A 25,510-nucleotide genomic window follows, 5' to 3' on the forward strand; every position below is an offset into this window, starting at 1 on the left:
ATTTCAAACAACATCCACTTGCTAGATAAACTATATTCTTCCAACTATGGACAAAGGGCATCCCAACCAGAGAATCACTGTTGTATGTGATGAATTCAGTGATCCTTCCTCTTGCCTGCTAATTCTCACATATTCCTTCCTCCTGACTCAGTTGTAATAAAGTGTTCAGTAACAACAACTATGAACATATGTCTCAATTACATCACAAGATTCTCAAAGGCTGCAGTGGAATATACTAAATTATTTATTATCAGTGGTCAAGAGTTTAGCTAAGCTACTCCGTGGTATTGCTGCCTTGGCCCCCATTTGGCCAAGGAGCCTGCTGTGACTTTAAACCATTATTAGTCCCCTCATGCAAGCACATGCCCCAGATAGCAGCCGGCAGAGTCACAAACACATGTAACTTTCTGACATGACCTCCCCAACAGCCCTTGTGCTCAACCATCTTTCCCGCCTGCCAGTACCTTCCCTTGATGGGTGCCCCAGTGTAACTTACCAAAACTCGCTCTTTTGGTTGCAATTGACTAACCTGGCCTTGGTGGCCCGGGAACCCCAAAGACTCTAATGAAGACATGTGCCCCAGGGCCTGCTTCTCTCTCTGTAGTCTTCTTTCACGTCCCAGTTGGCCCCTGAGGTCTCTCAGGTACTTCATCCAGGACCTGTGAGTAATAAGCCTCTCTATTGCAATTCCTCCTATGGTCTGTTGAACTGCAGCCCACCACCTGGTATCCTCTGCTCCACTTAAGAAATGTTAACTTGACAAATTAATAACAAGTTGGTACAACCACATATGATTATTTCCTTGATTCTTGAAATGTACTAAAAAGTAGTTGTGTGTGTGTGTGCACATGTGTGGTACATTTCAGAGGTGTGTATTTTGTCTGAGATCCTTAAAAACTCCTTATTAAAAAAATTTCTTTGGGGTACCTGGGTAGCCCAATCGGTTAATCGTCTGCCCTCAGCTCAGGTCATGATCCCAGGGTCCTGGGATCCAGCCCTGTGTCGGGCTCCCTGCTCAGCAGAAGAATATGCTTCTCCCTCTCCCTCTGCCCCTGCTTGTGTGCTCTCTTGCTCACTCTCTCTCTCACTCTTTCAACTAAATAAATAAAATATTAAAAACAAACAAACAAACAAACAAACAAACAAATAGTTCTTTATTGTCTAGAATTGCTGGCTTACCCCATGGATGTTATTTAAAGTTAACTAGAGATTCATTCGTTAACATGCTTTCTTATTTTCAGCATTTGGCACTAAATAAGCTCCCCTTTATAAAATAGGATAATGTCAAAAATCATAATGTATAAGCTCTTTCTGGTTATACAATTTATAGTAATTAACAGTTTTTGAATCTTACCCTCTTTCAGGTTTTTTAGCCATTCTGAGTAGAGATCTTGAAAAGAAATCACCATCATATGACCATATAATTATTGTGAGAGAGGAACCTGAAATAACATGTTAAATAAGAGAACACTATGTATGACCAATAGATAAAAATCATTATTCTATTGCTATTAGGAATTATATAGTCTCGGGGCGCCTGGGTGGCTCAGTCGTTAAGCGTCTGCCTTCGGCTCAGGTCATGATCCCAGGGTCCTGGGATCGAGCCCCACATCGGGCTCCCTGCTCTGCGGGGAGGCCTGCCTCTCCCTCTCCTACTCCCCTTGCTTGTGTTCCCTCTCTCACTGTCTCTCTCTGTTAAATAAATAAATAAAATCTTAAAAAAAAAAAAAAAGGAATTATATAGTCTCTTCACGTGCACAAATGCATACATATGTCCTCTTGATGTGGAACTGAATTCAGAGTCATCACCTGACTTTAGGAGAGTATATAAAAAATGCAATGTGTCCTTTTACTTGTTTAGGAAAACACATGTCATCCCATGTAGGCAGCAGGGGATGTGACTGGATTAGGCAAGGCTATACTCTGCATAAATCCTGGAAATTAGTTTCATCTCATTAGTAAATTCATCCCATTAAACCCAAGAAAGAGGTTATTCGGCTGTGGGTCAGAGCAATGAATTAAGAGGTGGAAATGAAATGATGAAAAATATCTTTAATATTGAAATATACACTTTAATCTCTAGAAACAGTACTTTCAAGCACTTCTTAAAAGTTTAAACATGGATCACTTATATATGAAAAGTCATTTCAAAACTGGAAGGGGCACCTGGGTGGCTCGGTGGGTTAAGCATCTGCCTTCGGCTCAGGTGATTATCTCTGGGTCCTGGGATCCAGCCCCATGACAGGCTCCAGCTCAGCAGGGAATCTGCTTGTCCCTCTCCCTCTGCCCCTCCCCCCCGCTCGTTCTTTCTTTCTTTCTCTCTCTCTCGAATAAATAAATAAACAAAAAGTATACAAACTGGAAGAAAACACACTATCCAGCATGTTGAAGCAATTGTGTGTTGAAGAGTAAGATTAGAGCTATTGTCCTAGTTAACTTTATATGTCAACTTGGCTGGGCCACGGTGTGCCCAGATGACACGTTATTGCTAGGTATGTCTGAGAGAGGGTTTCCAGATGAGACTAACAGTTGTGTCTGTGGACTCAGTAAAGTGGATGGCCCTCCTCAGTGTGAGTGGGTATTGTCCAATCCATTGAGGGCTTGCATAGAACATAAAGCAGAGGAAGGGACGATTTGTCACCCTTCTGCCTGCCTGTTTGAGCTGGAACATCCACCTTCTGCTTTGAATTGGTATTTACATCACTGGATCCCCATGTTCTCAGACTAGAATGATGCCACCAGCGATCACAGGACTTTTCATAATTACAAGTGCCAATTCCTCATAATATCTACACATATATGCTCGTGTATATATATATATATATATATATGTTTCATTTCCCTGGAGAACACAGACTACTACAGATACTTTTTTGCCCCCCCATATTTCAGAGCTTTTGAAATTTTGGAAGCAAGTATTAATGTTTAATATAGGAAAATATTAATAAACATAATTTTCACACATAATAAAATATATATTAGAAGGATAGTCAAATTCGGGTGCTCCCTGAAGCACAAAATATATTTAATAACTTTTCCTCTTACTTTGCAATTCAAGAAAAAAATTCTGAATTCATTTAAAAAATAGATTTATAAAGAATACTTTGTTAAATTGGGATCCCTCCATAAAGATAAATACAAGTCTTTGGAAATTTCTGCATCTTAAGCACAAAGTTGTTGAGGCACCTGGGTCGCTCAGTTGGTTAAGCATCCAACTCTTGATTTCAGCTTAGGTTATGATCTCAGGGTCTTGGGGTCCAGCTCTGCATTGAGCTCTGTGCTCAACAGGGAGTCTGCTTGAGATTCTCTCTCTCTTTCTCTCTCCCTCTGACCTTCCCTCCTCTCTCTCTCAAGTAAATAAATAAATCTTAAAAAAATAAGAACACAGTCATTTTTCTTGTATTATTCATGTAATTAAATGGTCTAAGGGCTTTTTTTTTTTTTTTATCTTGAACTTACGTTTTCGAAAACCAAACCTGAGAAAGGTGTTCTGAAAAAAACTGAATGGAATATTTTTTTAATGGTCACATTCCCTCTCTTGTATTGCAAAAAATAGGTGGAAAAGTTATTAAGTGTTGATACTTATTTTACAATTCAAAAAGTAATATAAGACTTTATTTCCAATAAGCATACTGGGAGAGTTCCACCTTTGGGAAGAAATGAGCCTCAGAAATGAAAGACTGAAATTAGACAACCACCAGAGAGGTCTGCTGAGAGCCTAGTTAATTAAAAATGGCATGAAAGGGAGTGAAGATAGAATAACTACTAAAATTTCAATGAGTCACTATCAGATTTGGTGATCCTGATGTTCTACCAAATCCTCAAACTGTAAAAGGACCACAATGGATTCACTCAATTTATATGAGCTTTGATACGTTCTTAAAACTTGATAATTACAAAAAGAAGGAATCTATAATCCTTACAGCATCAATGCTGATTAAAATGGTATGAGGCAAAGGAGAGTATTATGAATCTGAGCAACAGGAGGCCAGGGTCTCAGTGAAAGACCTGAGCCACTTTGCACTGGCGCAGAGGAAACAGCCTGATGGAGAAAGTTGTCTGAGATTGTTGGAACCCATTGCACAATGTACCGTCATGATGCATGCCTCCTTTTCTTGAGTAGGTGATACGAGGTACAGCAATTTGTCTTTGTATTTTCTTACCGTGCAGAGAGAAGATTGTAAATCAATAACAAAAGATAACTAAACAAAATCTGCTAGGTTTGAAGTAAAGAACAATGTTAAACAATCTTTTTATTTAAAATGATATTTCAAAGGAAATTATGAAATATTTTAAATTGAGTAACAGGAAACTATACACAGCTCATTACTGCCTATGGAATAATTTACACATTTAAATTCATTTATCAACAATTTTTTTTTTTAAGCTTGAAAATGAAGAAACTGAGCATTCAACTCAACAGAATAGGATAGAACAAATAAGCAACAACAACAAAAATGAAAGGTGGAAATTATAAAGATAATTCCAGATATAAAGGAAACAGAACTAAATATAAGTAACAACAACAAAACAATAAAAAAAACACAAACCAAAACCCAGTTTTGAGAAAAGTTTTCCCAGACTTTTCAGTTGGTACACCACTGCCAAGATTTATCAATAGGAGAGAGAAAATAAATAAGAGAGAGAAAAGTAGATAAAATATAGAATAAGAAGTAGAAAATAATTACAGATACAACCATGGAATAAATTTTAAAACCTAAATTAATTTTAAATAAAAATACTAGAACCTGAGATTAAATACACAAATTCTCAGGAGAATATAAAACGTAGAAAGGTGTACAGAAAGAAATAGAAACATAAATAGGCAAATTAGCATTATATATATTAAAATAATCATTAGAAATTCCCAGCAAACTAGGAGTAGAATACTATAGAGATGACTTGTGACAAATTTTGAGTAAGAAAATAATTCCTATTTTATAGAAGATATTCCAGATAATAGAATTACTAAACATCTAAAATTGACAAAATTATCAAAAAGAAAGAACAAGGTTGAGGGCATTTACAATTGATTTCAAGATTTCCAGATTTCTTATAAATACTGAGTATATGGTATTGGCATAAGGAGAGGCAAAAATCAATGCAGTAAAATAGAAAGTTGAAAGACAATCTACAGGTACTCTTGCAAAGATGTCAAGCCTAATCAAAGAATTCAAGCTTTCCAAGAAATGTTGCTGTAACAACCAAACATTCATATAAAAATCACAATTACATCACCCCCTACATAAACTAAGCTAAAACCACAAAGTTACTAGGAAAACACAGGAAAAAAAAATCTGTGACGTTGGAGTAGCAAACTTTTTAGAAAATTTTAAATTTTTTAAAAAATTAAAAAATTTAAAAAAGACTTGGTTTTGACTAATAGTAACATGAAAAGAACTGCAGCATTACTGGCATCAAGAAAATGCATATTAAAATCATACTGAGATATTTCACATCTACTAAAATAGCTAAAACTTTTTTTTTAAGATTTTTATTTATTTATTTGACAGAGAAAGAGAGAAAGAGTTCACAAGCAGGGGGAGAGGCAGAGGAAGAGGGAGAAGCAGACTTCCCCCTGAGCAGGGAGCCCGATGTGGGGCTCAATCCCAGGACCCCAGGATCATGACCTGAGCCGAAGGCAGACGCTTAACCGACTGAGCCACCCAGGCGCCCCGCTAAAACTCTTTTTAAAAGCAGACAATATCAAGGCTGGCAAGGAGAAACTGAAATCTCATAAAATTCTTGTGTGAGTATAAAACAGTACAATTGCTTTGGGCAAATAGGCATTTTCTGGTAAAGTTAAACATATATCTTTACCCTATGAGCTGACAATGTCAAGGTATTTCACCAATTTAACCAAGAGAAATGAAAACATGTCTATTAAAAACACCATACTTAAATGTACAAAACACTTTCATTCATAATATCTAAACACTGAAAATAACCCAAATGTCTATCCACAGGATACTGGATAAACAGATGTGGTATGTTTTTACAATGGAATACTACTCAACATTAACATGGAGGTAGCTACTGATACATACAATAACCTGGATGAATTTTGAAAAATATTATGTTGAGCAAAATAACCCCAATGCAAAAGAACTATATGATTATATTTTGTGAAGTCCACGAACAGGCAAATCTAACCTATGCCAATAGAAATCAGAAAATTATTGCAGGAAATGGGAGGTACGTAATGACTGGGAAGCACATGAGGGAATTTTCTGGAATTATTAAAATGTTCTATATCTTGTTTGAACCAGTGGTTTATGGTCACATACCATCATCAAAACTTTTGAACTAACTTTGAAATTATGGTGTCTTTTATGTATAAATTAAACCTCAATAAATTATTTTCTTATATCCCTACTTAAAGTAAACTCCAGGCTCAGATAAATTTACAAGTGACTTTACCAAATATTGAAGAACTTATAACTCACCAAGAGAATTTTATTTTTTAAAGAGCGAGAGAGGGAACATAAGCAGGGGGAGTGGGAGAGGGAGAAGCAGGCTTCCCGCTGAGCAGAGAGCCCGATGTGGGGCTCAATCCCAGGATCCTGGGATCATGACCTGAGCCAAAGGCAGACTCTTAACGACTGAGCCACCCAGGCGCCCCATCACCAAGAGAATTTTTTAAATATAAAATACTCTCTTACTAATTTTAAGGGCTACTTTAACTTAGATCCCAACACCAGATTTTATGAGAAAGGAAAAGTATAGGCTAATATCAACCATCAATCTAGATGAAAAAAATCCTCAAGAAAATACTAGCAAACAGAATTCAGATATGTGTAAAAGAGTTGGGTGTATGCTAGGAATGCAAAAATTGTTTGACATCAAAAAATCAGGAACCATAATTTAGCATGTCAACACAAATTATTTTTCCTTATAATTGAAGCAGAATATAGCTGATAATATTCGACCTCCATTAATTATAAAACTTCCTTGCAAACTAAGTCTAGAAGGACATTGTCTTAATCTGATAAACAGTATCTAACACATTCAAAACCATCATTCTTGATTGTGACACATATTCCCCTTAAAATAACAAATGAAAATATAGTGCTTGTGTCACCATTTCTATTAAATATTATCCATTAAAATGGGGTGCCTGGGGGTGCCTGCATGGCTCAGTCGGTTAAGTGTGACCTTTGGCTCAGGTCATGATCTCAGGGTCCTGGGATCAAGCCCCATGTCAGGCTCCCTGCTCAGTGGGTTGTGTGCTTCTCTCTCTCTCCCTCTGGCCCTCCCTCCCTCTCGTGCTCTCTCTCTCTCAAATAAATAAATAAATAAATAAATAAAATATGGTGCCTGGTGGTGCAGTTGGTTAAGTGCTTGAATCTTGTTTTGGCTCAGGTCATGATCTCAGGGTGGTGAGATTGAGCCTTGGTGCATGGAGTTGGCTTGAGATTCTCTCCCTCTCCTTCTGTCCCTCCAGCACATGCTCTCTCTCTTTCTCTAAAATAAATAAATAAATCTTTAAAAAATAATAAGTAAATAAATATTACCCATTAAAGCCTAGCCCATGGAGTAAAAAAAGAAAAAAAATTAAAAGGCATAAAGAATGAAGAAAAGGTAAAACTGTCTTTATGCATGCATAGCATGAGTGGAAAACCCTTATTTTTTTGCTCTATCATCCTCACAAGCCACTTCCATGCTCAAGGTCAACTTGTGGTCTTGAATGGTTGTTGGAACTCCAGCTATTACATGTTAACTCCCAAAAGTGTAAGAAGGAAAAAGGGCGAGGAAAGGATCATTCCCTCCTTTTTAAGAAACCTTACTAGACCCACTCAAAAATTCTACTTGCATCTGTTTGGCCAGAATTAGTCACATAGTTTCACCTAGATGAAAAGAAGATTAGGGAAATAGTCTTTTATTCAGGCAGCAATATACTCAAAATAGCAATAGTCATACTAAAAAGGAGAAAGATCATGAATTTAAAATTATGCAAAATATATTCTCTGACCAAAACAGAATTAAACTAATTAGCAAAGGGGGTATGTATGAAGTCCCAAACTATTTGGAAATTAGAAACAAAGTTATTAAATAATCTAGGGGCCAAAGAGGAAGTCAGATGGGAAAGTTAAAAATATTTTGAATTGAATGAGAATAAAAGCACAGGGACGCCTGGCTGGCTCAGTCAGGGGAGCCCATGACTCTTGATCTCAGGGTTGTGGGTTCGAGCCCCACCTTGGGTGTAAAGATTACTTAAAAAATAAAATCATAAAAAAAAATAAATAAAAGAAAAACACAATATAACAAAATTGTTACAGGTAAGGGAAAGTTTAAAGAGAAAGTATAGCATTAAAAGCTTAGATTGGAAAAAAAGTAAAGTCTCACACTAATGATATAAACTTGCACTTTAATAATCTGGTAAAAAAAAAAAAGAACAAATTAATCCAAAAAGAAAGAAATAGCAAAAATGAGGAACCAATAAAATGAAATGGAGAAAAATCACAAAGAAAATCAACAAGCCCAAAGCCTTGACTTGACAGAGAAAGAGGAATGGTCTTGTTTGGATACATTTTATCTACTTTGGTCTCTCATGATCTTTTACTATAATGTTGACCATAAAATGGTAAAACATGAGACATGGAAATAAACAAGAAAATAATCCCAAATTAAGAAAAAAGAATAGTCAGTAAGAACATACTCCCAGATGCTAGAATTCTTAGACAAGAACTTCAAACTAACTACAATACATCTGTAGAAGAAATTTTAGTGAAAAGCATAGAAAACATTCATGAAAAGACATAAAATTTCCTCAGAGAGATGGGCAATTTTAAAATAAGGTTAATGAGGGCACCTGGGTGGCTTAGTCATTAAGCGTCTGCCTTCGGCTCAGGTCATGATCCCAGGGTCCTGGGATTGAGTCCCGCATCAGGCTCTCTGCCCAGCGGGAAGCCTGCTTCTCCCTCTCCCACTTCCCCTGCTTGTGTTCCCTCTCTCGCTGTGTGTGTCTCTCTCTCTCTGTGTCAAATAAATAAATAAAATCTTAAAAAAAAAAGTTAATGAGGGGCGCCTGGGTGGCTCAGTCATTAAGCGTCTGCCTTCAGCTCAGGTCATGACCCAGGGTCCTGTGATCGAGCCCCACATTGGGCTCCCTGCTTGGCGGGAAGCCTGCTTCTCGCTCTCCCACTCCCCCTGCTTGTGTTCCCTCTCTTGCTGTGTCTTTCTCTGTCAAATAAATAAATAAAATCTTAAAAAAAATAAATAAATAAAATAAGGTTAATGAAATGCTAGAAGCAAAAAACACACTCTCAAAAGTAACAAATCCATTCAATGGTGTTATCGGAAGAAAGGATCAGTGAACTGAAAAAGCACTTAGTATAAATTATTTAAACTAGAATACAAAGAAAAATTAAAAAATAAGAATGTTTAAATACCTGACTGACTTATTTCTCTTAGCATAGTACTCTCTAGCTCCATCCATGGCATTGCAAATGGCAAGATTTCATTCTTTTTTATGGTTGAGTAATATTCCATTGTATATACATAACACATCTTCTTTATTCATTCATCCATCAATGGATATTTGATTTTTTTTCACAATTTGGCTATTGTTGATAATGCTGCTGTAAACATCAGGGTACATTTATCCCTTTTAATTAGTATTTTTGTATCCTTTGGGTAAGTACATAATATCGTGATTGCTGATAGGGTACTTCTATTTTTAACTTTTTGAGAAACCTCCATACTGTTTTCTAGAGTGGCTGCACCAGTTCGCATTCCCACCAACAGTGTAAGAGGGTTCCCCTTTCTCCACATCCTCGCCAACATCTGCTGTTTCCTGTGTTGTTAATTTTAGCCATTCTGACCAGTGTGAGGTGATATCTAGACTAGTATTTCCCTGATGATCAGTGATGTTGAGCATCCCCTCCTGTGTCCATTTGTATGCCTACAAATTTTTGTTTGAATGTGATGTAGTTTACATTTTAAAGATTCCAGACAGCTATAGTAAATTCCATTATGCTTTTTCCTGTCATGGCCCTGTTCAGAAAGATAAGCCCTTGGACTGAACTCAGCCCAGTTCAACTCTATTCTTCCAACCTCCTGACTTTATCCCACAGCTGCAAGCTTGCTCAAGGATCCACTGTAGTCTCTAATATTTATATTTTTTTCAACAAAACTCTTGTAAACATTCTCCTCTTAACCAAAACATGGTACCTGTTTATCTGAACATGAATCTGACTTTCACTTGAGGACACTGATAGCCCTGAAGCTCCTGCAAGCAAGCACGCCTCCCCTCCATGTTCCAGAGGGCTGGAGGAACGGGCTCAGGATTATTGTTGATGTTGTTGGCAGTGTTCTTTTGCTCCCAATTTCCACTTTCAAATCATCATTCCTCAGGTTTTTGATAAAACTTCCCCAGGGCTTATCTTACACAATCTTGTAAGTTTTCTTTGTTTCTGCCCTTTATTACCTGAGTTTCAAGGAAGAAGTAAACAATGGCCATGGAGTGTTCAGGTAAGACAATGAGGGAGGATTTTTTTAATTGAATTTCAAAACATGAAAACCATTGGTGGCACATTGAGTAAAGACTTTTTTAGAGGTTCGTGGTCTTCCACTTCATCCTAAGGATTGCTGTCATTGTAGGAAACCTTAATATCTATGTGAACAGCTCATAAAATATACTAAAATTTGAATTTCTTGATCTTCCTTCCAATGAGTATCACCTGCATTCCTTTTAAACCATCAGCTCCATTATTATGACCTGGGTGTCGCCTGTAGATAGAATTACTCAAGCTCTGAAATCCCAAAATCCAAGGACCAATAGTGGACCACAGTCTCCCAATTCTATAGTTTTATTTCCTAAACACATACTGCATGGCCTTACCTAGATCTCCAGCCTATGGATTACCCCATTTTTTTCTTATCAGCCTTTCTCCTGATATATGGATATTTGTAAAAATGTGTGTGTGTGTATGTGTATTACATATATTTTTCAAACATATATTCATAAAATATATTTTTCTACAAATATACGTATTCCTACAAAGAGAAGAGAAAGAGGGAAGGAGAGAGAGAAGAGAGAGTGAAAGAGAATATATAATTCCTTGCAGTGGAATGAACACCTCCAAAATGGAAGCTTGTATAAAAACAAGAGCCTGTGGGCAATATTTTAAAATATATTTCAAGTAACACTGGGGAGATATATTATAATGCCCACTATTTTATGTGTAGTCTTGACATCTTCGAGCCTCCCAGGGGCCCAAAGCCCTAAGTTCCCCTACTTTTGCCAGATATACTCCCCCACTTGAGGAAAGGCCCCCGTTTGTCTAGTTCCCCTCTCAACCAGACCTCAGTCCTCAACTGACTGATGAATGGGTAAAGAAGACTGATGAATGTCTACACACACACACACACACACACACATACACACTGGAATATTACCTAGCCATAAAAGAGAATGAAATCTTGCCATTTGCAACAACATGGATGGAGCTAGAGGGTATTATGCTAAGTGAAATCAGTCAGAGAAAGATAAATACCATATGATTTCACTCATATTTGGAATTTAAGGAACAAAGCAAATGTGGGACGCCTGGTGGCTGAGTCAGTTAAGTGTCTGCCTTCAGCTCAGGTCATGATCCCAAGGGATCGAGTCCCACGTTGGGTTCCCTGTTCAGCAGGGAGCCTGCTTCTCCCTCTGCTTGCTGCTCCCCCTGCTTGTGCTCTCTCTCTCTCTGACAAGTAAATAAATAAAAAATCTTAAAAAAAAAAAAGATTGAGCTTAAAAAAAAAGAAAAATGAGCAAAGGGGAAAAAAGAGAGAGAAAGAAGCAAACCAAGAAACAGACTCTTAACCTAAAGAGAACAAACTGATGGTTACCAGAGGGGAGGTGGGTGGGGGGGATGGGGAAATAGGTGACGGGGATGAAGGAGTGCACTTGTCCTGATGAGCACTGGGTGTTGTATGGAAGTGTTGAATGACTAAATTGTGCACCTGAAACTAATATTAAACTGTATGTTAACTAACTGGAATTTAAATAAAAATTTAAAAACAACAACAACCAAACCAAACCAAAACCAAAACAAACAAAAACCCCAAAAGGGTTTTGGCTCCTGCCAACTAAGCAGTTGTTCACTCTGCCTCTGAGTGCATCCCCCATGTGGTCCTGCATGGCATGTGGCTTCCTCTTCCCTCAGCCGTAAGCATATGTGACTAATAAGTTACTGTCAGTCTTATCTGTCCCGTATCAGGAATCTTGCTTTCAGCCATCCCCACATTCCTAAGGCAGAGCTCCTTTCCTCACCAAAGGGGTGAAGACTGAGGAGTGCAACACTTCTCTCCAGCCATGTGTGTGTGTGTGTGTGTGTGTGTGTTGTGTTGTGTTTGGGATAAACAGAAATGTAAATTGGGAGCAGTTTAGAGGGAGTTCTGGTGAGAAAATACACAAGAAATAATAAATGGGAATAGTGGTAAATTAGATAGGATGGCATCTCATGATTGCCTCTAAATAGTTGCCATGTAAACATTTATTCTCTGTGTTCACCACTTTCAATACCACAGCCAGCAAAACACAAATCCCTTATTCTTAAACTTTTAGAAAAATAAGATGATTTGTTTTTAAGGAGTCCCATATCATGGGGATAAAATGTGGGAGGGGCGGTCTCTGGTATAGAGCAAACTTCTTCATTTACTGACAAGCCAAGAGTGTGATTTTATAACAGATGCATTGAACCCAAATTTGCTTTAGTGTTTTCCTCAATTTTCCTTCTCCTAACTCCACTCCATTATAGATTTTTTATCTTCTGTATTATAGTTCTAGAACTCTCTCTTAACATTTAATAAGTGTTTAATAAATGTGGACTGAATAGGAGGCTGGATGCCAAAAAGGAAAAAATATTAAATTGGTGAACAAAAGAACAGTTCTGGTTCTGGCTCTCTTACCACCTGGGTCTTGAAAATTCTACCCTCAGCTCTCTCATTTGTAAAATGAAATATTTGAGAGGGACGCTCTCTAAGGTCCTCTCATTCCTTGTCTTTGATTTTCTATCTCTATCTGTGGGAGAGACTCACTGCAAATAGCTTTCCTGCAGTTTTTACCACAGAGGGAAACAGTGGGGTGTAAGAAGCAGGAGGATGGATTTTGAAGTCAGACCCATGGTTTGACTCCACTTGCTCACTGAGTCCCTTTGGGACAGTTATTTCATCTCTCAGCGCCTCAGTTAGCTCATCTATAAAGTGGGGATGATATTATCACTATAGGGTTAACAAAAGTGACACAGAATGAAGCAAAGGTGGCTGTAACAGGTTGCCCTGCAGGTGCACATGGTAAGTGCATTTTAATGAGCTGAGACTGGGATTAAAGCTCAGCAAGTCCCTGGGGATCGGTGCTTGAAGGAAGAAGTCACAACGCCTCGTGTGTTCCCTAAAATGTGGTAGCTTTGTTCCTGGAACACTCCTCCAAGAAGGACTGCTGTTGGATTTATAACTGAACTTGTGATAGGCCTTCATCTACAAAGATATATGGAGACATACACTTTGGTCTAGAATTAAGCTACTTAACCCCGAGTTTATAGACGGCTCATACATATTTAAGGAGTCTGTGAACTTGTACTTTCATGAGAAAATTTAAATTTGTGAATATGTGTGCCTTTTCTTCTGGCAATAAGATTTTCCCAGTAGAACTTATTTGATTTGTATTTCTGATGCTGTCATTTTAATTGCCTTGCTTGTATCTCCCATTCTAACTCTGAAACTACAGGAACCCAAACACCACATGTTGAATTCTTGAACTCCTCAACCTCTTCCAGGCTATTCCTTGTGGACTCAGGCGAGCCAGAGAACAGTGAACGTAGGGATAATTACCAAGGGAAAAATGTGAAGAGCAAAAATGAAAAGGAATCCAGAAAAGCAGAGCCTAATGAAGTAATTCTACATTGCTGTGCTATAACAAATTCAGAACCATCAGGAAATATGACCTGTGAGGAATTTTGCAACTTTGGTCATGCTGTTTTGCCTATGAATGTGCTGCCTGCCTTAAATATTCTTAGTTACATTAAGATTTCTAGAGCGATAATTTTAAGATAGTTTATTTTCTTCTTTTTATATATCCACTAATGTATCTTTCACTCAGTCATTATGGATTGGATCCGTCTTTTGTGTCAGACATTCTGTTACAGACTCTTTCTATGATATCTTCCTGCTATGGACATTTGACTTTCTTTCCTTGAATAGAATTTTCCTTCTCTTTTTTATGAAATAGGCAGATAGATAGATTGAATATATTGAGATTGTTTTGGGAAGGACTCATTGACCTACTAGCTGGATGATGTTTTGATAAAACATAACATTTCAGGAACAGCCCCCAACTCTTCCTCAAGTTATAGGCAAGAACCAAGTTCGATTGAGGTTGCATTTTGCCCTAAGGTTAGATGGGTAATGACTCATGTGAAACAGCAGTGACCGTTTTGAAAAATTTGAACACTTTACATAGTTCATGCTCATACATACGTGAAGAGAAGTCTGAAACTATGAAGGCAAAAATACAATCCATTAAAATCCTCTTACGGAGATCATCAGCATTAACATACTGATGTAGTTTCTCTTTTTCTCTCCTCTGTGCTCTACCCTTCAGGAGAACTGGCACTCAACTTGAAGTATTTCCAGGTGGGTCATTGTGGACTGGTGTTCCTCTTGTCCGCATGTACACGACAGGGGTATTGCTACAAAAGTCAGTTTCCACAGTGGAGGAACACGTTTGGTGAGTCCATATTAGCTCCTGCTCTGGCAACTGGATTCCTGTTCTCCCTCAGATCACTAAGTACCTGAAAGCTACTGCTTTGACTCTTCGCATCAGCCTTCACATTCACTGTTTTAGCCAAAAGTCAAATGTCCCTCTGCTTATCTCAAGTGAGTTAAGTGTCAGCAACTCAGATACTTGAATCACTTTTCCATTCTACCAAGATGAAGTCCTCTTGGCTCTCTAAGTACCCTGTGCTCTGTCACTGTGAGCTGAGAATTTCTGGGCGTGTTGGCATCTTTCCTTCCATGTTCTCCTGGTTGGGAGCTAAGCTCTTCTTTCCTCCAGTCTCATTTTCCTCCCATTTTTTTAAAATTGATTTTCATTTTTTTAAAGATTTATTTATTTATCTATCTATCTATTTATTTATTTATTTGAGAGAGAGCGCACAAGCGGGAGGGGCGGAGGGACGGGGAGAGGGAGAGAAAATCCCAAGCACACTCTGTGCTGAGCGTGGAGCCCAACCCAGGGCTCGATCTCACCACCCTGAGATCATGACCTGAGCCGAAATCAAGAGCTGGTCACTTAACCAACTGAACCACCCAGGTGCCCCTGATTTTCATTTTTTAAACTAAACAGATTATATAGTTAAAAGTGAATGAATATTAAAAGTTTTGCATAGAAAAAGAGAGGTCACCTCTTCCTTCCCTTCTCTACCGATTAGCCCTTTTTCTTATAAGGAATTATTTAAACACTTTTGTGGGGTGCCTGGGTGGCTTTAATTTTAAAAAGGGGGCTTACTTTATAAAATTTATAAAAATTACTAAAATTTTTATAACTAGAAAGAGCTTATACATTATCAATTTCAACATTATCATCTTTTTAAAAAGGGGGCTTACTTTCTGCCAAATGCTAAAGTTAGTAGTTAGTTAAGTACACTGCCTTTGGCTCAGGTCATGATCCTGGAGTCCCAGGATCAAGTCTTGCATTGGGCTCCCTGCTCAGCGGGGGGTCTGCTTCTCCCTCTGACCCACCCCCCTCTCATACTCTCTCTGTCTCTCATTCTCTTTCTCAAATAAATAAATAAAATCTTTAAAAAAACTCACTTTTGTTTCTTCTAATGTTGTCTTCATATTTTTAAATAAATGCTTATATCCTTCTTTCTTAATTTATCAAACTTACTCATTGTCTAATAAATTCCTGTTATGAAAGATGAGTGTTAAGTTCTTTGGTCATTTTTTCTTCATCCTATATCTCCTGTACAGAGATATCATAATTTTTGATTGAACAAACTGACTTTTTACACTCTTGTGTTAATACTGTTCATTGTTGATACATTTCAAGATTGAAGCAAATAGTCATATGTGGTTGTACCACCTTGTAATTAATTTGTCAAGTTAACATTTCTTAAGTGGAGCAGAGGATACCAGATGGTGGGCTGCAGTTCAACAGGCCACAAGAGGAATTACAACAATTACAAAAGGGTGTATTAAGCATTTCTTTTTCTTTGAAAGATATTTTTTCTTAATATCAATTCCATTATTTATTTAAAGGACTTTATTTTCTTAGAGCAACACTGGGAGGAAGACGCAAAGATTTCCCAAATACCCACTGCCCCTCTGCATGCATGGCCTCCCTCATGACCAACATCCCTCACCAAAGCAGTACATTTGTTACCACCGATGAATTTAACTGTCACATCACACAAAGCCCACAGTTTACTTTAGGGCTCACTCTTGGTGTTGTACATTCTGTGGTGTAGACAAATGGATAATAATGTGTATCCAACATTACAGTATCATACAGAGTATTTCACTGCCCTAAAAATGCTCGGTGCTCTGCCTATTGATTTCCCTCCATTCACATCACCACCGAGCTCTTTATAGACTCCATAGTTTTGCCTCTTCCAGAATGGCAGAGTTGGAATCATGGAGAAGTAGATTTTTCAAATTAATTCTTTTATTTGATAATATGCATTTAAGTTTCCCTCCATTTTTTTTTTTTTTTAGTGGCTTGAGAGCTAGTTTGTTTTTAGCCTTGATCTATGTGGGGCTTGATCCCAGGACCCTGAGATCATGACCTGAGCTGAAATCAAAAGTCAGACACTCAACTGACTGAGCCACCCAGGTGCACCACATACAGGTGTTTTCATAGTCACTCTTGTGACTGCTGCCTAAACAGAATGCAATGTGTTTGCCTAAATAAGTAAAATGACACACTGCATTTTTTTATACACTCCTAAAGTCAGGTGATGACTCTGAGTTCAGTTCTACATCAGGAGGGTATATACATGTATGTCTGCACATGAAGAGACTATATAAGTACTAATAGTATTAGAATAACTTGATATTTTATTTATTGGTTGTATATAGTATTCTTTTGACATGTTATTTCAAGTTCTTCTCTTTTACATTGTGTGGTTATATGATGGTCAATTCTTTTCAAGATCTCTACTCAGAATGGCTAAAAAACCTGGGGCACCTGGGTAGCTCAGTCGGTTAGGTGTCTGCCTTCGGCTCAGGTCCTGATCCCAGGGTCCTGGGATCGAGCCCCGCATGGGGCTCCCTGTGCAGGGAGCCTGCTTCTTTGATTCTCCCGCCCCTCCCCCTGCTCGTGCTTTCTCTTGCTGTCTCTCTCTCAAATAAATAAAATCTTTAAAAAAAAACAAAAAACAAAAATAGGTTAAGGGTGAAAATATATTAATTACTAAAATTTTTATAACTAGAAAGAGCTTATACATTATCAATTTCAACATTATCATCTTTTTAAAAAGGGGGCTTACTTTCTGCCAAATGCTAAAAGTAAGAAAACATATTAATGAAGGAATCCCTAGTTAGCTTTAAATATTTTTTTTTTTAAGATTTTATTTATTTATTTGAGACAGAATGAGAGAGAGAGAGAGAGAGAGCACATGAGAGGGGGGAGGGTCAGAGGGAGAAGCAGGCTTCCTGCCAAGCAGGGAGCCTGATGCGGGACTCGATCAGTCCCAGGATCATGACCTGAGCCGCAGGCAGTCGCTTAACCAACTGAGCCACCCAGGCGCCCCTCCCTAGTTAGCTTTAAACAATATCCTTGGGGTGGGCCAGCAGTCCAGGATGATAAAGGATTTTTTTTTAATAAAAGATTTTAAAGTTCAAAAAGAAATACATACCTCTGAAATGTATCACACATGCGCACACTCACACACGCACAACTACTTTTTAGTACATTTCAAGAATGAAGCAAATAGTCATATGTGGTTGTACCACCTTGTAATTAATTTGTCAAGTTAACATTTCTTAAGTGGAGCAGAGGATACCAGATGGTGGGCTGCAGTTCAACAGGCCACAAGAGGAATTACAACAGAGTTTATTACTCACTGGTCCTGGAGGAGTACCTGGCATGCCTGGGTGGGGGGAGGGGGCAGCCTTGGAGGGAGAGTACAGAGAGAGAAGCAGGCCCTGGGGCACATGTCTTCATTAGAGTCTATGGGTGGAGGGCTTTGGGGTTCCTGGGCCACCAAGGCCAGGTAGTCAATTGCAACCAAAAGAGCGAGTTTTGGTAAGTTACACTGGGGCACCCATCAAGGGAAGGTACTGGCAGGCGGGAAAGATGGTTGAGCACAAGGGCTGTCGGGGAGGTCATGTCAGAAAGTTACATGTGTTTGTGACTCTGCCGGCTGCTATCTGGGGCATGTGCTTGCATGAGGGGACTAACAATGGTTTAAAGTCACAGCAGCCTCCTCAGCCAAATGGGGGCCAAGGCAGCAATACCACGGAGTAGCTTAGCTAAACTCTTGACCACTGATAATAAATAATTTAGTATATTCCACTGCAGCCTTTGAGAATCTTGTGATGTAATTGAGACATACGTTCGTAGTTGTTGTTACTGAACACTTTATTACAACTGAGTCAGGAGGAAGGAATATGTGAGAATTAGCAGGCAAGAGGAAGGATCACTGAATTCATTACATACAACAGTGATTCTCTGGTTGGGATGCCCTTTGTCCGTAGTTGGAAGAATATAGTTTATCTAGCAAGTGGATGTTGTTTGAAATTTCTACAGGTTATTTTGATCTGTTTCCCTTTTGATCCCCCATATCGAAAAAGAGTAGTTTAAAATACCTAGTCATAGTTGAGTATGGGAAAAGGAAGAGACTTTTCAGGTGTCCCCAAATTTGGGACAAGTAACTAACTAGAATCAATGTAGAAACTGATACTATCCTGTATTATCCTGTATTATAACAGTGTTGATCATAAGAATAATAATCAACATTCAAAGTAAAGCAGTATATTTATGTTATTTTTCAGAGTTTATGCTTCCAATTTCAAGCCTGGCCCAACCTGGGGCCAGTATAGATGGGTACCAAAATTATGCTTAAATTCTCTTATTTGTTCAGGATATTCTTTTCTGTGTTAATGATACCAGACTGGAGCTTTTGCGTAATATGGGAACTCATGAAAAACAGGAAAACAGCACACAGGGACAATATTCATCTTCACCTAACAATGACTTAAATAAAAACAAACATAGCTAATTTAAAATACGTGTTTCCCAGATATTTTGCTGCTTTTCACTAGTCTCTTCATATTCTGGGATTTGTAAATTCTTCTGATTGTAAGTGATGACAGCTAGAAAGAGTTTAGGATTGAGTATTGGCTTTAAAAAATCCTGTTGTGCTCTGTTCTTTATTTTTTCTTTCTTGGATCATTACCACTAGCAATGTAATGCTGGCAAGCAGAGTAATGGCACCTAAAGATATTCATGTCCTAATCCCCAGAATCTGTGATTATGTTACTTTACTTGGCAGAAGGGACTTTGCAAATGTAATTCAGGAAAAAGACCTTGAGTCCTTGATATTATCCTGGATATTAGGGTGGGCCCAATCCAATCAAATGCGTCCTTAAAAGTGGAGAACTTTGTCAGCCAAGTCAGAGAGGAGATGGAGGAGGAGAGATTTGAAACTTGTGAGGTACTTGCCCCACTATTGTTGGCTTTGAAGGTGGAGGAAGGGGGGCCATGAGCCAAGAACTGAAGTACCTTCTAGAAATGGAAATGGCCCTTGGTTGATAGCCAGCAAGAAAACAGGACCTTGGTCCCACATCTTCAAGGACGGGAATTCTGTCAACTCAGATGAGTAGGAAATGGATTTTGCTCTAGAGCCCCTAGAAAGGAATGCAGCCTGCTGAATTTGGCCTGGAGAGACCTGTATTGGACGTGTGACCTACAGACTGGTCAGATGGTAAGTTTGAGTAGTTTTAAGCTGCTAAATTTGTTATGCAAGCAATAGGAAGCCAATACTGTAACTTCCCAAATCTTATTTAGTTCTGATAATGAGTGCAGAGCAGTTCATTATATGACTGCTTCATTCCTGGTGATACTGTTCTACCTTCTTTGGATCTTTAAACATTTGTTCGCTACAATATCTTATGATGGACTATGTTCTTTTATAATATTCTGAGTCCATTCTTAAGGTAGCACTTTCTCTGATTTTCCATGAGAGATTCTATGCCAATTTAGGGTCTCAGTCATTGTTCGTGTAGCTAGAAGGTTAATGACCACACTAGTCACAACTTTTTTGATCTTAAGGATGCCTATTATCTTGTTCCTATTTTTACACTGTCTTTAAGATTCCTTTTCCTATAGCATGGGTTCAGTGGTGGTAAGGACAGAGGGCAAATTAGCCCCTTGCCACTCTTCCTCTAACAAAGAAATGAATCAGGAGAGGATATCTCACTTCAATTGGACCAATCAGATCCTCCTTCCAGGAATTAGGATTTTGAGCTCAGGTGATTTAAAATAAATATTCTTATAAACTCCATGTATATCAACATTTAAGTTCATATTTAAGTAAACTGTACAAACCCTGGGATATGTTACTGCTCTTCCTTGTTTTTGTTGTTATTATTATTACTATTATTTTCTAGGGTATTCAGCTGTCAAGGATGAAGCCAATCATCTTGCATCATCTTAATACCTAGAAAAAGCATGAACTTACAATTATCTGTGGTTGTATTTCTTAGGCCATAAGGTTAAGACTATAATAAGAAAAAGAAAAAAGGAAAAAGAGTGTAAAATGTAAAATATTTCCTACTTTTAACAATGAGAAAATGAAAGTTCAGATAATGTAAGTGTCGTGTGATAAAAAAGAAATAGGGCCATGCTTAAAATTCAGGTCTTCTGACTTCAGTTAAGTATTTTACATTAATTCATGATATTCTGTATGTGAAAGAGTGCAACAATAGGGTTTAAAGCGTATTATTTTCTAGAGGGGAGGGGGTGGGAGGATGGATTAGCCTGGTGATGGGTATTAAGGAGGGCATGTACTGCATGGAGCACTGGGTGTTATACACAAACAATGAATCATGGAACACTACATCAAAAAACTAATGATGTAATTGTATGGTGATTAACATAACAATAAAAAATTAAAAAAAAATAAAACGTATTATTTTTTCTATGCTTGAATTGCCTACTCTGGACCTTGACTGTAATACCTTGTATCTGATGTGGCATGAAGCCTTTTTATATATTCCCACAAATCTTTGACTTTATGGTCTTCAAGTATACTTTTCTCCACATGGAGTCCAAGGGTTGAACATAGTCATGATTAGCAACAAACTTTCAAGTTCTCCTGTGCAATAAGGTTCAAGTTCTCTTGTGCCATAAGGACATAATTTTGTGGATTGCTTCTCTCAAAACTTCTTTTACCTTTTCATTCCTTAGGCTATAAATGAAGGGGTTCAGAAGAGGGGTCACCACTATGGTCATGACAGCCGTCACTTTATCAAACTCCAGCGAGTGGCTCTGGTTGGGCCTCACGTACATGAAGATGTTGCTCCCGTAGGCAATGGACACAACCGTGATGTGAGAAGCACAGGTGGAGAAGGCCTTCTGACGACCTTGGGCTGAGGGGATGCGCAGGATGGTAGAAATGATGTAAGTGTAGGACACAATGGTGAATACCAGCGAAGTCAGAAGGACAAGGGAGGATAAGAGGAAGCTTATCATCTCAATGAAATGAGTGTCTATGCAGGCCGCTTGCAGCAAAGGGGCAATGTCACAGAAGAAATGGCTAATTTCTCTATAACAGTAAGGCAGTGTGGACACCACAATAATTGGACACAGCACTGAAAAGAAGGCCCCTACCCAGCAGCCCAGAACCAGCAGGAGACAGACCCTGCTGTTCATGATGATGGTGTAGCGCAGAGGGTTACAGATGGCCACGTAGCGATCAAAGGACATCACCGCCAGGAGGATAAACTCCACTGTCCCCAGGAAAAAAAAGAAGTATATTTGGGTGATGCAACCAGCAAAAGATATGGTCTTCTTGTCCTCTAGGAGACAAGCTAACAGCTTTGGGGTAACTGAGGTAGTGTATGAAATGTCCAAAAATGACAAATTACTGAGGAAGAAGTACATTGGGGTTTGGAGGCGATTATCAGCCCAGATTAAGGAAATGATGGCGGTATTTCCTGTTACAGTTAGCGTATAAGTAAACAGGAGGACCACAAAGAGGGAGATCTGAAGCTTCTGGATAACAGGGAACGCAGTCAGGGTAAATTCAGTCACTGTGGTCTGATTTTGCATATCCATCTCACGCCAGACCTAGTGGTCAGCATGTCTCTGAAAAAAAATTATAGAAATGAAAATTATCTAAAATAAGTTTTCATCTTTCAATGTCAGTGCTAAAGATGAAGTAGTAAAAGCTTTCGATGTAGAGTCAAGAGTGATTTCATGCTGATTTCACTCACTCTAATAAATGTAGGACCCTGGGTAAATTACAAGACTTCTTCTAATCTTGGGATTCTCATATTTAAAATTTTTGGTTGAATGAAATTACCTCTGTGGTCCCATTAAGCTCTGGTCTTTACGATGGTTTTTCTCTTTGACCTGGTGCTCCTTCCCTCCTGTCTTGCGTTCTTCCTGATCTCCTGTTTTCACAGCAAAGTTCTGTGCCTGAGAAAAGAGAATACTTAACTGAGAATCCAGCCAGTCAAATTGCCAAAGGAGAAAGGGAATGTTAATAAAAGTTGAGCTCGTTTTTTGCCGAATTATTTCAACCCTTCAGGTATTATCCCTATAAAAGAGCAGAAACCCTGAGACTGGCCAAGAGAGTCCAATGAAAGGGAATCTGACCTGCATTTGTCTCTCCTCACTGCTGTTATTGGGATTGCATGAGTGTCAGTGTGATATCTGGTATAATAATTGATCTCTCATAAGGCTGCATAGTTTGTTCTTACTTCTTATACTGATAAAGAGTTTTTGATGTCTACACTGTTATGGAGCAAGCAGGTGCATGATGTACAGTTCATAATTTGCATAACCTATTTCATACATTTGAAAAACGTCTTTTGGAAAAATGATCGGTGTGTTTCTTCTTTGTTCTTTCCAATGACATGTTTAGGGCAAGATCCTAAAGAACAATAAAACTTTTCCCTCCCATTTCCCAACTGGGCATTTTTACAGGTTCTCTTAAATAGATCCCTTATACCTTATAGTCTTTTTTTCCCTTATACCGTATATTCTTTTCAGCAATTTGAACATCAGATTGCTAATAATAGTACAAAAAAGTGGATGAAGATGGATGGTGTTTGGAATGCTCCTCTTGGAATACTGCTCAACTTTGGTGAACATCTACTGCATGTTTGTATAATTCAGTTGAAGCCCTGTCCTTTGGTGTTTTATTCCGTGACTAATCCTTTAGTTTTATGTTCAAATGACCAATTTATGAACCTGAGCTAGGATCCCTCTAGGTTTGGAGCCCACTGAGTTCCTCCTGCAGGGAAGCCGTCCATTTTCCTCAGGTTCTCTCTCTGGGAAAAGTAAGTCCTAGCAGCCTTTTTTGCCTTAAAGACTTTTTTTTTTTTTTCCTGAACGGATTTCCATTTGAAAAGTTTGCTGGGACTCTTTCTGGCCCTTGTAGGTGCTCATTATTTGTATTTCCCATTCATTTATTCCAAAAATCAAGTGCCTTTAAGTTATCAAAGGACCTCAAAGGGGTTGATCTATTGAAATAGGGTCTTGCACCTGTCGGTTTTCTTCCACCATCAATATTGTGATACTCACCCCTCCCCCCACTGCTCCTGCACCCAGGGAATAAACTTCCAGACTGATTACTACAGCACAGAAAGGCATAACCACATCTGGGTGGACACGTGTTAATGTTGCTGAGGTCTAACATAACAACAGACTAGAGCATGGTATGTGGACAAGTGGAAATGCTTTGAAATTGTCTTTCATGTCCCCCTTCCCACCTTCCTCACTGACCACACTGGAGACTAGCAGGTGTTAAGGCAGACAAAGGTGGATTCTCATCAGACAAAGGTGCCTATCATCTATTCCACTGTTCCTTTCATTTATCTAGCCAACTGTTTCCCAACGTCCCTGAAGTCCTCCATTTTCCTTCTTGGGTATTTAGTCTTTGATGACCCTGATAGGAGCTTGATTCCCCTCTGGTGTTGTAAAAGTTAGACAGGTTGAGATCTGCAAAAGCACGGTGCCGTTTTTAAACAAGATTCTGGGATGGTCGAACACAAATGGAGTTGCTGTTTGCCATGGTTGTCATGGGGTCATATATGAATGGAAAAAAATGGCATCGAGAACTTTCTATTCTGCTATATTTGGGTCAAATAAACTGAGAAGAGCTAAAGATGTAGCGTTGCTCTCCTTGGGGAGTCTCTTAACTTCATGATAGTGGAGAACAAGCTGGCTTTGTGCTGGTCTTCTCTAGATGACCTCTGTGCCCTCCCGAGCCCATCCTGTCTAGAGGGAAAGGCTCTGGATTATGACATCTGTGTCTAAGAATTTAATTATGACCTTCATTTTGGGGGAAGATTGTTCTTTCTTACCATTTGTGGATCCTTGAAAAGTGGCATTAAATTGCCCATTGGCACAATTCAAGATTCCAGATTTACTCAGAAAAATGTGGACTAATGGAAAAATCATAGCAGATTTGGGATCAGAGAACCTGTAATTTTGTTTTGTTTTTTTCATTTGGCCACCGTAGCTTTGGTTCTTTCATGAGACTCCTAAGCATCGTGTCTTAAGTGTTTTCTAAAATGAGGATAATGACAGTGACAGACTGAGGTCCTCAGCTAGGTCCTATGAATACAGTGATGTATGTATACTTGGTGTTTAGTGTATATTTGTTAAGAATATCGGGATGGGGAAGGAGGAACAGAAAAGGACCGAGATGTGGTGGGGCTGGGGATTGGAGATAATTTGGGATCTTTGCTGCTGTAGGTAAAATGTGACAAAGTTTAATTGCAAGCCGAGTACATTAAAGACTTCCATTCGCATACTTACAGTAAAGCTATCATACTTTACAGCTGCCTTCACTATAACTTGGGGGAGAGTGGTAATTACACTTTAATTCATAAAATACACATGTAAACAAATTTAGTGAGACTCAGATATAGATAATTGCATAATAGAGTATACTTACATCATACTGATTGTAGCACCCTTGGTATTTTCTCTATTTGAGTATGTTAGGAAACTCAAACTAGGGTGTTTTTTTTTTTTTTCCTACTGCATTCCCTCCATTATTCTTTCAATTCTGTGATTGCTTCAGTGTTGCATTTGGGTAAATCTCAGTCATAGTCTGAGACTTTTCCTTGTGTGGTAGCTAATCCCCTTTCAAAACCAGGCCAAATGATTATCCAGTGTTTGCTTAAATAGTCCATCCTTCTTCCTCTGAATGAAAAATTGTTCTTTTTCATAACCTCTGTGGCTTTTTCTCAGTTCTTTTTCATATTTTCACAGAAAATTGAAGTCTCAACTTACACCTGGAATAAGTCCAAGTGTTACATTATCTCTTCATCTTTCATGTGA

General features: G+C 38.5%; 1 protein-coding gene across 1 annotated transcript; it reads right to left on the bottom strand.

The window, feature by feature from the left end:
- Positions 1-21,322: 21,322 nt before the first annotated feature.
- Positions 21,323-22,264, bottom strand: LOC116646861 (olfactory receptor 6M1-like). The gene has a single exon (XM_032427809.1). It carries the CDS (start codon positions 22,262-22,264, stop codon positions 21,323-21,325), a length of 942 nt encoding a protein of 313 aa, XP_032283700.1.
- Positions 22,265-25,510: the final 3,246 nt, after the last annotated feature.

Source organism: Phoca vitulina, unplaced genomic scaffold (genome assembly GCF_004348235.1).
Source record: "Phoca vitulina isolate PV1807 unplaced genomic scaffold, GSC_HSeal_1.0 scaffold38, whole genome shotgun sequence".
Classification (NCBI taxonomy): domain Eukaryota; kingdom Metazoa; phylum Chordata; class Mammalia; order Carnivora; family Phocidae; genus Phoca; species Phoca vitulina.

Excerpts from the sequence above, each read along its gene's own strand:
- LOC116646861 (XM_032427809.1), bottom strand. The coding sequence starts at position 22,264 with ATGCAAAATCAGACCACAGTGACTGAATTTACCCTGACTGCGTTCCCT.